Consider the following 12,141-nt stretch of genomic DNA (forward strand, 5'->3'; position numbering starts at 1 on the left):
CCTTTTAGCAATGGTTTTCCATCTTTGTGCTCATCCAGTCACATACAAAAGGCAAGTCGAGAAGGCTACAAAGTGCTTACGTAATTTCTCCAAGATCTCCTCATCAGACATTTTAGGCTTCTTCTTCTGCTTCTCAGTATTCCGGGTCAGAGCATCTGGTGGAATGGTATTATTCTCAGTAGGTGAAATGGGAGATGTAGCCACATCCCGAGTTGGAGTAACAGGAAGCGGTTCAATCACAGACCGTGTGTATACCTGCATTGTTGGTGCAAGAATTTGGCAAGGCCAGTCTTTGTTAGCACAGGTGATGCTCAGGAGCCTCTTACACATGTGTGTTAGAACATCCACAGAAGAACAAATCCCAATAAACTCATCCCTTCTCCTAGGTCAAAATCTATGCTCCTCTTCTTCTGTGCCCCAGGCCCATCCTCTGTGGGTGGAATGGCCTTCCTTGTTCTCACATACACAACATAAATTAGGAATTAACAGTGTCCTTTTAGAAAGGAATACTATGAATTGGGGTGCCTGGGTGGCTCAGTTGGTTAAGCAACCAGCTTCAGCTCGGGTCATGATATCATAGTTCATGAGTCGAGCCCTGCATCAGGCTCTGTGCTGATAGCTCGGAGCCTGAAGCCTGCTTCAAAAGATTCTGTGTCTCCCTCTTTCTCTGCCCCTCCCCCGCTTACACTGTCTGTCTCTTTCTCTCTTATAAAATGAATATTTTAAAAAATTAAAAAAAAAGAAGGGAATGCTATGAAGATCAAATTTACCAATTCATTTGTTCATTAGATATTTACTTCCTTTCTGTTATCTGCCAAGAACTATGTTAAGCACTATTCATACATATATATTTCCTCTGTTTTTGAGAAGTTCTTGGTTTAGTAGGAAAATTTTTTTTTAAATAAACATGCTTGCAAACTGAAAAAAGGCCGTATCAAGGTGAGCTATCTTGACAACTCTCCAATTGTGAAGCTCATTGTGACCTACAGAAAGGGTGATTCCACAGATTCTGTTTAAAAGTTCTCATCCTAGGGGCGCCTGGGTGGCGCAGTCAGTTAAGCGTCCGACTTCAGCCAGGTCACGATCTCGCGGTCCGTGAGTTCGAGCCCCACGTCAGGCTCTGGGCTGATGGCTCAGAGCCTGGAGCCTGTTTCCGATTCTGTGTCTCCCTCTTTCTCTCTGCCCCTCCCCCGTTCATGCTCTGTCTCTCTCTGTCCCAAAAATAAATAAACGTTGAAAAAAAAAAATAAAAAAAATAAATAAATAAAAGTTCTCATCCTAAAAGTTCATCTAAACCCCTTAAATTTCCGTCACAGCATCTCCTATAGTCAGTCAATCAACTTATGGTTGAACAGCTCCCTGAATCCTCTACTCAAAAGGCAGCCTTTTTTTTTTTTTTGTATTAGCACAGAGTGTAAGCCCTAGATCATTCTTTCATTGTAAAGCTCTTGTCATATTAAAATTCCAAACAAAGAATCATCTAATAGAGTATCATCTGATGATAGGTTAGTGTGCACTGATGCTAAATCAAGTAAAAGGCATGGGGACCAGATTGTGCAAAGTGAGGGCAGAGGGACTGTGGCTATTTTGAAATGCAAGAACCTCAAAGGAAGTTAAATAAAAATCACTGCCAATATCCAGCATCAAAATGCACTCCTGATGTCCAGCATATTAATAGCACTAACATATTTATAAATTCCTTTGGGCCTTTCAGTATCATCAATGATGTTCTAAGAGGTAGAATGCTACACATTTAACAGAGAAGAAAAGATCTGCAGCAGGCTGCTTTGTTGCTTCCCAGGAGACTAGAATAATTTATGTAAGTCCTGCACTAAGTAACATTAATTCTATATATCTTCCTGTCTGTGAGGAACAGGCTAAGCAAACTAGAGTTAGGTTGGTATAAACACCAATTATCTGGGATACTTCAGGACTACCTGCAAACCAGTGATAAATAAAGACACTATCTCATATCTTTAATCATACAGAAAGTACTTTTCAGTCAAGGTGGTTCTGTGATTTCACCAGCTGCAAAAATCCAAGGACCCTACCACAGCATTAAACCTCTAGGCCTCTAGGCCTTATAACTCCCCCTGTAAGCTCTGTCAAATCCCAAAGCTGTCCACATCTCCAAAGACTCACAGATTTTGTGTGCTCTGGGCGTGGAGCAATCACTGGAGGAGGGGTAGCATCATCATCATCATCTTCATCTTCTGAAACTGGTGGCACTGCAGGAGTCTCAGACACCGTCTTCACATTCTATACAGCAAAGAAAAGCCGGTTTCATCAGGTCCAGCTGACATGAGACTAAAGCTACCAAAATTGCCAAACACCAGGAGTAATCTCATTCAGACACCCCTTCTCACACCCGAATCAGACTCCAAACTCTCCACCTTTGTGTAGCCGGTCCCAGGAACTCAGTCAGCTTCTCCCTTTTCTTTTAGCTACTACTATCCACTAGTCCCTTGGAGGTTTCCTTCTCCCACCCAAAGCCTACTTGTGGATTAGGAAGCCAGCTTACAGATTCTCTACTTGCCTTACCTAGTCCAAACTCTGAACACAAGCTCATAGTTCCTTCCCTTATTCTATGAATTTGACTCTCTTCACTGAACAGGTAACAAAGTACAAAATGTGGGAAAGAGATCAAAAGTTTGAAATTTCACAAAGTTTATCATTATAATTCCTTACTCCTTTCTGTATCTGATATGGGGGACAGAGAGAGGGTGAACTCCCCTCCTGCCTGCCATTTGGGGCTTCTGGAGAGAGGAAAGTCAGGAGTTAGAATGACAGGAAATAAGTGAAGGAACTTACCTAGTGGAATACTAGGCAAGAACTACTGTGTGGGAGACTGATCTTTACCACATTTGACATACTAAGGGAGGAAAACTGGCAATCTCATAGATTTGAACAGGACTGCTGGTGCAGGGCATAACTTTTAATTAAAAATTGGCAGTCCTGGATATATGTAAGCAACTAGCTTTGGTGCCAACAGGTGATGAATTGATCCTCTTGGTCTCAAGATTCATCGTTTGAAGCATGTGGAGGAAGAGGAGGGGTATAATTGGAGGGGTAACCTTAAATTACTTCCCATTCTGAAATCCAACAGAGGTCTTTCCCTGTCAAATCACGTATTTTGATATCTTTCTGCTCTCTACTATTTCTTTTCTCTCCACTATTCCACTCGACAAAAATTTAACTAGAAACCCAAAATGGGAACAAAGTGACTCAGCAATCTCTTCATCATGCCGTGGCCCTGGGGCTCCCGATATACACTATAAACACAATTTAACATGTTTATTTGCTTCCTTTAACTCTGTAGAAAAGGGCTTTTCATCATCTTTCTTAGCAACACATTCTGTTTTCCACAGGTAATGGCTTTGGGTGGTAATATTAACAACCACCAGTATCAGGGCACCTGGGTGGCTCAGTCAGCTGGCTCTTGATTTCGTCTCAGGTCATAGTCTCACAATTTTGTGAGTTTGGGCCCTGCGTCAGGCTCTGCATTGACAATGCAGGAGCCTACTTGGGATTCTCCCTCTCTCCCTTTCTTTGCCCCTCCCCTGCTGGTGGTTGAACCCAATAGTGTGCTCTCTCTCTCTCAAAATAAATAAACATAAAAGAAAAAACTACCACTATCAAGAGATATAGGTTTTTAACCCAAATTTTTACTTTTTATCCCTGTGTCCTTAGGCAGAGCTGTCCCGCCCTGAGCCACAAGTTTCTTGTCTATAAAATGGGGATAATGATAGCAGCTCTCTGCCTGAGGGCCAAAGGAGGATGAAATGAAGTGATGTGGGCATAAAAACATTTTGTAAATAAATGCTAAGGAGCTAGAAGGATGTGAGGAATCAACTAAATTGTTATTATGTCTAATAACCACAAACCTCTATTTTAACAAAAGCAGTGACTTCAACTCATGTATTCATTCACTGTGTACCTGGCTCTATTTTAGGCTCTGAGGCTATATTAAAGAACAAAACAAATATAGACCCTGGTCCTATGCTTGCATTTTAGAAGAGAATACAGTCAAAATTAATTACCAAAGTGCCAGGTAGTAATAAGGTACATGTATGAGAGCAGTAATTGGTTAGGAATGGGGAATGTTAATTTAGATAGAGTAGTCATGGAAAGGGCTCTCTAATGAGAAGTTATATAAGCAGAGGCCTGAATGAACTGAGACAGCAAGCCATGGGACTCTTTGGGAAAAGAATATTCACGGCAGGTAGAAGGAGTACAAAGATCCTGAGATGGAAACATGCTTGGTGTGTTCCAATACTTCTAGGAGGTCTACATATATTGCTGAGAAATGCTTATGACATAAAACCTGCTGAACTTTGGGTAAAAGCAGTAGGAACCTCCGATGCTCTGGCCCAGGGCTGCTTCCATCCATCCCGCCTGCCCCAGCCCCATCAGAGTGGGGGCTCTTCCAGGGCAAGGCAGGTTATAACTGCATCATCTAAGAGGGCTCACCTTCATTTGGAGCAGTGGACAATGCCCAGGCCCCGTGGTGCTGTCAGCGGAGGTAACTTCCCAGAGCTGGTAGCAAAAGAGGCCACAACTCAGATCTACTAGCCTGAGACTGCAGTCCTGGATAGGCAAACAAATTCTGGCTGGGACTGCTCACAGTCACAGCAGTCATGAGAGAGGCCCCACACCAGTCTCACATGCCTAGCTGTGTGCATATACATAAAAGAATCAAAACAGCCAAGCAGAAAGCAAAAGCTGTAACAGACCTCAAGGAGATGTCAATAATTAACAGAACTAGGATAAAAATTAGCAAGGACATAGAAAATCTGAACAATACCACCAATCAATTCAACCTAACTGACATATATAGGACATTCTACCCAAGATCTGCAGAATACACATTCTTTTTAACCACATATAGATCATTCTTCAGAATAAACCATATGCTAGGCCACAAGACACATCATAATGAATTTTAAAGGATTAAAAACACATAAAACATATTATTTGACACCTTGGAATTAAATTAGGAATCAACAACAGGAAAGACATTTCTCCAAAGAGATAACCAAATGGCAAAAAAAAAAAATACATGAAAAGATGCTCAACATCACTACCCATTGAGAAATGCAAATCAAATCAACAATGAGATACCATTTCACACCCACTAAAATGGCTATAATCAAAAGATAGAGAATAACAAATGTGAAGGAAGATATAGAAGAATTTGAACCCTCATAATTGTTGGTAGGAGTATAATATGGAACAGCCACTGTGACATATAGTCTGGCAGTTCCTTAAAATGTTAAACATAGAGGGCACCTGGATGGCTCAGTCAGTGAAGCGTCCAACCCTTGATTTTGGCTCAGGTCATGATCTCACAGTTCGTGAGTTCGAGCCTCACACTGGGCTCTGCACTAACAGTGCAGGGCCTGCTTGGGCCTTCTCTCCCTCCCTCTCTCTCTCTGCCCCTCCCCTGCACTGTGTGTGTGTGTGTGTGTGTCTCTCTCTCAAAATAAATAAACTTAAAAAAAAAAAATAAGTAAGGGTGCCTAGCTGGCTCAGTCAGTTAAACATCTGACTCCTGATTTTGGCTTAGTTCACAATCTCACAGCTTGTGAGTTCAAGCCCCACGTTGAGCTCTATACTGACAGTGTGGAGCCTGCTTGGGATACTCTCTCCCTCTCCCTCTACCCCTCCTTCACTCACATGCTCTGTCTCACTCTCTTTATCTCTCTCAAAATAAATAAATTTTTAAAAATAATAAGCAAAAAAATAAATAAATAAAATGTTAAACATAGAGTTACCATATGACCTAGCAATTCCACTCCTAGGTATATATCCAAGAGAAATGAAAATATACATCCACATACAATTTATACATGAATGAGCATTGTTAATAGCCAAAAAGTGGAAACAACCCAAATGCCCATCAACTGGTGAGCAGATTAAAAATGTAGTATATCAATACAATGGAATATTATTGAGACCTAAAAAGAAATGAAGTACTGATGCAAGATTCAACAGGGATTAATTTTACAAACTTTATGCCAAGAATCTAGACACAAGACTCTATGCTATGTGCACATTTCAATAAAATGTCTAGAAGGGCAAATTTATACAGACAGAAAGAAGATCAGTGGTTTTCCAGGGCTGGGCATGGGAGTTTGAATGAACTGTAAAAGTTAACAAGGGAACTTTTCAAGGTGATGGGAATGTGCTAAAAAGTAGAGTGTGGTGATGGCTACACAAGTATAAACATTAAAAAAACCCACTAAATTGTACAATTAGGGTGGGTGAACTTCATGGTATATAAACACTGCCTCAATAAAGCTGCTTTTTTAAAAGTAAAAATTTTAAATTATATCTAAAGCCAGTAGATTCTCATTATATATTTTAAATAATCTAGAAATGTAAGGAATTAAAAGTGAACAGTCCTCAGGAATGCCTGGTAAAGATGGCAAGTTGAACGTGGGAATCTACATCTTGAAATCTCACTAGAACTATAATAAAGAAATAGTCTTTTAAAGGCATTAAACCGAGAAGAATGAGGAGAGCAAGAGAGAAGGTAAGAGCAGCAAAAAAAAAAAAAGGGGGGGGAGGCAATGACTAATGGATGAGCAGTAACTGACTCAAGGAGGCTGAATTCAAAGCTGAAAACCAATCTATTTATCTATGAAGCAGAATCCTCAAAGGCATAGGAACTGGTAACACTGTATACTTCTGGATTTGAAGATGAAATAGAGGGGAAAGGGAGAGTACTAAAGGCAGATTCAATGAAAGTTATTTAAGATGTAGTTAGATCCCTAAATCTCTTCACCTACTCTACACCACTATGTGGTTGCCCTTCCCACCCCTAGCAGAAAACTGGAGGTCTAGTCTCTGGAAGGGAAAACAGAGAATTTCTGGATTAGGGATGTCAGGCACAGTCAAATGTTAAGACTATCAAATCAAAAACAGAGTAATTAAGAGAATATACTGAATGCTGAGACCCCTACCCCGCTTCCCTTTCTAGGCTCCTAGAACACTAGGAGTCTAACTTTTATTCTCAAAGCAGATTAGAAGATCCTTCTTGGTTTCTTACCAGCCTCAGTTCTAAGATAAAATACAGAAGGTTTCAGCAAATGGTCCAGCTGGATTACTCTATAGCGATACAAACAAAAAAACTAGATAGCAATGACTGCATAACTCTAAAAATTTATTAAATTACTTAAAATTTTTTAATTTTTAGACAGAAAAGAGTACACATTCAAGTAGAGAAGAAGCAGAGAGAGGGAGAGAGAGAATCCCAAGCAGGCTCCACTCTGTCAGCACAGAGCTTGACACGGGGCTTGATCTCATGAACCATGAGATCATGACCTGAGCCAAAATCAAGAGTAGGATGCTTAATAAACTGAGCCACCTAGGTGCCCCAAATTACTTTTAAAGGTATACATTTTATAATTATATACTTACAATTCAATGACACAAACAATGAGCTTAAAATTCTATTAAAGTCTTTAGTGCCACAATTATAAATATGGGCATATATCCCCAAGGATTACCAAATATCCACAGGGTACTTCTAACTTAAGAGGAAGAAACCAAAATGAATGGGGAAAAAAAGGACACTTGGAATAAACAGACTAGACAGGGAGAAAAATATATTAAAAAAAAAAAGCCTAGGGGTGCCTAGGTGACTCAGTTGATTAAGCATCCGACTTCAGCTCTGGTCATGATTTCACAGTTCATGAGTTTGAGCCCTGTGTCAGTCTCTGTGCTGATAGCTCAGAGCCTAGAGCCTACTTGGGATTCTGCGTCTCCCTCTGTCTCTGTCCCTCCCCCGTTTATGCTCTGTCTCTCTCTCTCTAAACAATAAATAAACTTAAAAAAATTTTTTTATTTAAAAAGCCTATCATTCATCTCAGGGATAAGCAAAGATACTGATTCTGGAAACAGAACGGAATACTTTAATTAAAAATAAATAAATAAATAAATAAATAAATAAGCAAGCTCTTCACAATTAAACATGAAAACAGAAATTAAAAATTCAATAGACAGACTGAAAGATGAAGTTGGGGAAGTCTCCAAAAATAAGAATAAAAAATCAAGGCAAGGGAAATAGAGAAAATATAAGAAAAATGGAGAATCAGTCCAGGAGATCCAAAATCTAAATAACAGGAGTTCCAGAAAGAAGAAACAAAGAAAACAGAAGAGATCACCAATGAAATAAGCCAAGCAAATTTCCTTAAACTGAAGGCTTGAATTTCCAAGGTTGAAAGAGTCCACAAAGCCACTTGCAAAATAAATAGATGAATATAGGGATATAAATACGAAATTTGAAAGCAATGGTGATAAAGAAAATGCCACAAACTTTTCAAGTGAAAAAAAAAAAAGGCCAGATACAAAAAAGCAGGAATAAAACAGCTTCAGACTTCAATAGCCAATGCTGAAAGCTAGATGACAAAAGTGCAATGTTTTTCAAATACTGATGGAAAATTATTTCCATTCTAGAACTCTAGACTCAGCCAAAGTATATCAATCAAATCTGAGGGTAGAATAGAGATGCTCCATTTTGAGAGTTGGAAGACATTAAATATTTACTTCCCATTTACTTTCTCAAAGCTACTGGAAGATGAGTTCCACCAAACTGCAAAAGTAAACCAAAAATAAGGAAGACACAGCATAAAGAAAATAGCAACACCAACACAGAAATACAAAGGGACTGTCAAGACAATGGTGAAGAGAGATCCCAGAACAACTGTAAATTACAAGAATTTTAGTCCTATTTGACTTTTTAATCTAATACTTGGGTAAAAATTATTTTTAAGTGAATATTCTTAATCACCATCAACTCTGAAGGTAATTACTGCTACTATTCAGTGTTTAGCCTTTCAGAGATTATCTGTGGGTAGTAATTACATCTGTATCTGTGTAGGTCTTTATTTTGACCTCATGCATTCTTGAGTGCTAGTTTGATTAGGCACAGAATTCTTGGGTCTAATAACTTTTCCTCATACCTCTGAAGATACTGTTCCTTGGCCCACTATTGTTAATGAGGAACATTAGGTGTATATTCTCTTTGAAAGATTTGAAGATCTTTCTCTTCATCCTTGGGGTCTGTGCAGTTATCTGACTTGATAACTGGTACACCCTTTCATCGGAAGAGTCACGCTTTTTTTAGCTGAGGGATTTTTCTTCTATTATGCCTTTGGTTATTTTTTCTACTTTAGTGCCCCAATTCTATAATTCTTCTTGAATCTCCTTAAGTAACCCCCTTTTGTCCCTTATTCCCCTATTTTCCCAGTGTCTTTATATTTTGTATCACTAATTCACTTTTATATGTATTTTTTAATCCTCTGGATTTCTTTAATCATAGTCTTAATTTCTAAGAAATCTTTTTCATCCTCTAATCTAATAGCACTGTTTTTGTGGATGCAACATCTATAAAATCTCTGTGAATATACCATATATTTTTTTGGAAATCCTTTTAATTATCTATTTCCTCTGGGGCCAGTTTTACTTTCTGTTTCTGATCCTTCCCTTTAATGCTTTGTTTCCCTTAAGTATCTAGAGATCCTGGGCTTTCTATTCACACTTATAAGTGAAAAACTAGATTGAACAGTGTACATGAGTAGCATGAGTTTCCTCTACAGTTGTGAGTCTGTTTTTCCACTGTCCTCTCCTCTGATTGGAAAGTCTGATACAGTCTCTACATGAGTTATGGCGTCTGTACGTGGTTACTGGCAAGCCTCACTTTAGGGTATGTTGGCATGGAAGAGCACATAAGACTGAGATTCCTCTTCTCCCAGTTATGAAAAGTATCTCCATCTTGGGATGGAGGAATTTAATGCATTTGCTTCCACTGCAGAGCTACTTTTCCTTTCCTCCTTCTTCATACTGCTGTAGAGATCTGTAGTTAACTCAGGTTCTGCTCTGCCCCTGTCTGTCTTAGGCCCCTATACTACAGCAGGAGTTCTCTTCAAGTAGGTGTTTACTTTCTGGACAAAATTATCTGGCTTAAGCTTAGGATCAAAATTCTGCTACCTTTTGCTCACTGTAAGATGAAGACTGTCCTTTCTGTTTCAAATGCAGAATTTTCATTAATTTTTAATTTACCCTTTAAGATGATCCAGGACTCCTTCCTGCTTCTTATATGTATTCTCTCAACTACTCTCATCTTCCTAGGAGTTTTCTTTTCCACATATTTTAAGCTGTGGTTTTTTCTGCTGTCATCAATCTGATCTTTGCTTTCTATCTTCCATGACAATAGTTTATTTATGTCCCGTTTTTGTTTTGGAGCACTGTTTTGTATTCATTTTTTAAATATATCTTTTCTGAAATTAAGAAATTTGGGGTAAGGGCACCTGAGTGGCTCAGTCAGTTAAGCATCTGACTTTGGCTTAGGTCATAATCTCACAGTCATGGGTTCGAGCCCCATGTCGGGCTCTGTGCTGACAGCTCGGAGCCTGGAGCCTGCTTCGGATTCTGTCTCTCTCTCTCTCTCTCTCTCTCTCTCTCTCTCTGCCCCTCCTCCACTCACGCTATGTCTCTATCTCTCAAAAATAAACAAACATTAAAAAAATTATTAAAAAAAAGAAATCTGTGATAGCAAGAGAGATAGATACATGAATTCATTCTAGTACTCTGATCCAATTTCCAGAGGAATCTTTCAAGGATGTTAGTTTAGACTAAAATGCACATCCAGCTGTATCAATCTCCTATATAAAGCTCCAACACACAGTTCAAGGTTTTTGGCTTGACACGATGGATCCTTTCCTTGACTTTTGTTCATGCTACCTCAGACAAAAAAGCATTTCCCTTTTTTCTGCCTGGTATCATTCATTACCTGTGTTTACCTGACAAGATATTATAAATCCCTGTTTGCATGTTCTGATTCCTCACTAAATTGTGAATTTTTTTTTTTACTGAGTTGTGAAATTAAGAGCAAAGACCTTACCAGTCCTTGATGCCCCAACACCTAAAGAGCCTATCACATAATAGCTGTTCATTTTATAAATGAGAATTCATGTGCTAACATGCTATAGAATCTGAAAGCCAGACCTCAAACCATTAAGCCACAAGTAACAAAATTTCAGTGCTAGAAGGAACCTTAAAGATTTTTTTTTAATGAATAAATCATTAGGGACCGACAACTCTCTACAAACTTCCCTCCACTACCAGGCAGAATAAATCACTCTATCAAATATGAACCCCCCTCATACATTATTCATACCTCTCTTGCAGCCCTCATCCCTCTAGTCTGCTGTTAATTTTATTCTTCAAGGACTAAGATAGTGCATATTCATTTTTGTATCACCAGCACCTGGGCACAAAGAAGGTGCTAAGTAAATATTTATAGTATGAATGAATAAATGCATGCTCAAGACAATGGGATTTTGTACTGGTTTCTACTACTACTTTATTCAAGGGTTGGGAGAAAGTCACTTAAACTCCAAGTCTCAACTTCTTAACCTGTGTTATGAGAATAACAATCCTATCCAATTATTTCACACATCAAGTGGGATGATATGGGAAACCAATATGGAAAATAATGACATGCTACCACAAAACAAACCATAATCTCCCATGTAAAACTAGTAAAGAAATACAGAATACTGAATCACAGGGAAAAATGTTATGAATTGGGGGGGGGGGGGGAGGGGAAATGTCCTTGACAGACTGAGTAGTTTTAATTTTAGATAGTAAACCAGCACAGGTGTTTACCAAGCAGGTGTTATGCCCTCTGACATATGGCATGAGCCCCAGGGCTCCTGCTCTTCATGTACGAATAACATAGCTATGGCTTTACTGTAGTCTCCTTTGTAAGACCTCTCTGACATCATCTTTCTCGGTTCCCTGACACAGTGAAAAGAATCCTGGACTGGGACTCAGAAGACCCTAGTTCTAATCTGGTTCTGCCACCATCACTAATTATGAGTCTTCAGGAAAGTCTGTTTTTCTACCTGTGAAATGGGGATGGATAATGCTTTCTTCGCAAGGTAACTGTGAGGGCTAATCACACTAACCATACATAGTTATTAGGATAGTGCCCGGCACACATTAGCCAGGCCGTGATAGTGACGGCCATCACTCCTATAAAAGCATAACCACATTTGAGCCACAAAGCACAGCTCATCTTTGTTTAGGCCTCTTCTTCAATAATTTGCTGCTCTGTAATGGGAAGAAACTCCC

General features: G+C 39.2%; 1 protein-coding gene across 4 annotated transcripts in view; it reads right to left on the bottom strand.

Annotated features, from left to right (window-relative positions):
• Positions 1 to 12,141, bottom strand: part of PAK1 (p21 (RAC1) activated kinase 1) — a 154,551-nt gene that overhangs the window by 29,174 nt on the left and 113,236 nt on the right. For all 4 annotated transcript variants that reach the window (XM_053203734.1, XM_027039617.2, XM_015073877.3 and 1 more), the window contains exons 6-7: positions 2,143 to 2,259; positions 81 to 255 (exon numbers count right to left, since the gene is read on the bottom strand). In XM_053203734.1, coding sequence (XP_053059709.1) covers positions 81 to 255; positions 2,143 to 2,259 — 292 coding nt within the window. The remainder of the gene's footprint in view (positions 1 to 80; positions 256 to 2,142; positions 2,260 to 12,141) is intronic.

The sequence above is a fragment of the Acinonyx jubatus genome, chromosome D1 (assembly GCF_027475565.1).
Source record: "Acinonyx jubatus isolate Ajub_Pintada_27869175 chromosome D1, VMU_Ajub_asm_v1.0, whole genome shotgun sequence".
NCBI lineage: Eukaryota > Metazoa > Chordata > Mammalia > Carnivora > Felidae > Acinonyx > Acinonyx jubatus.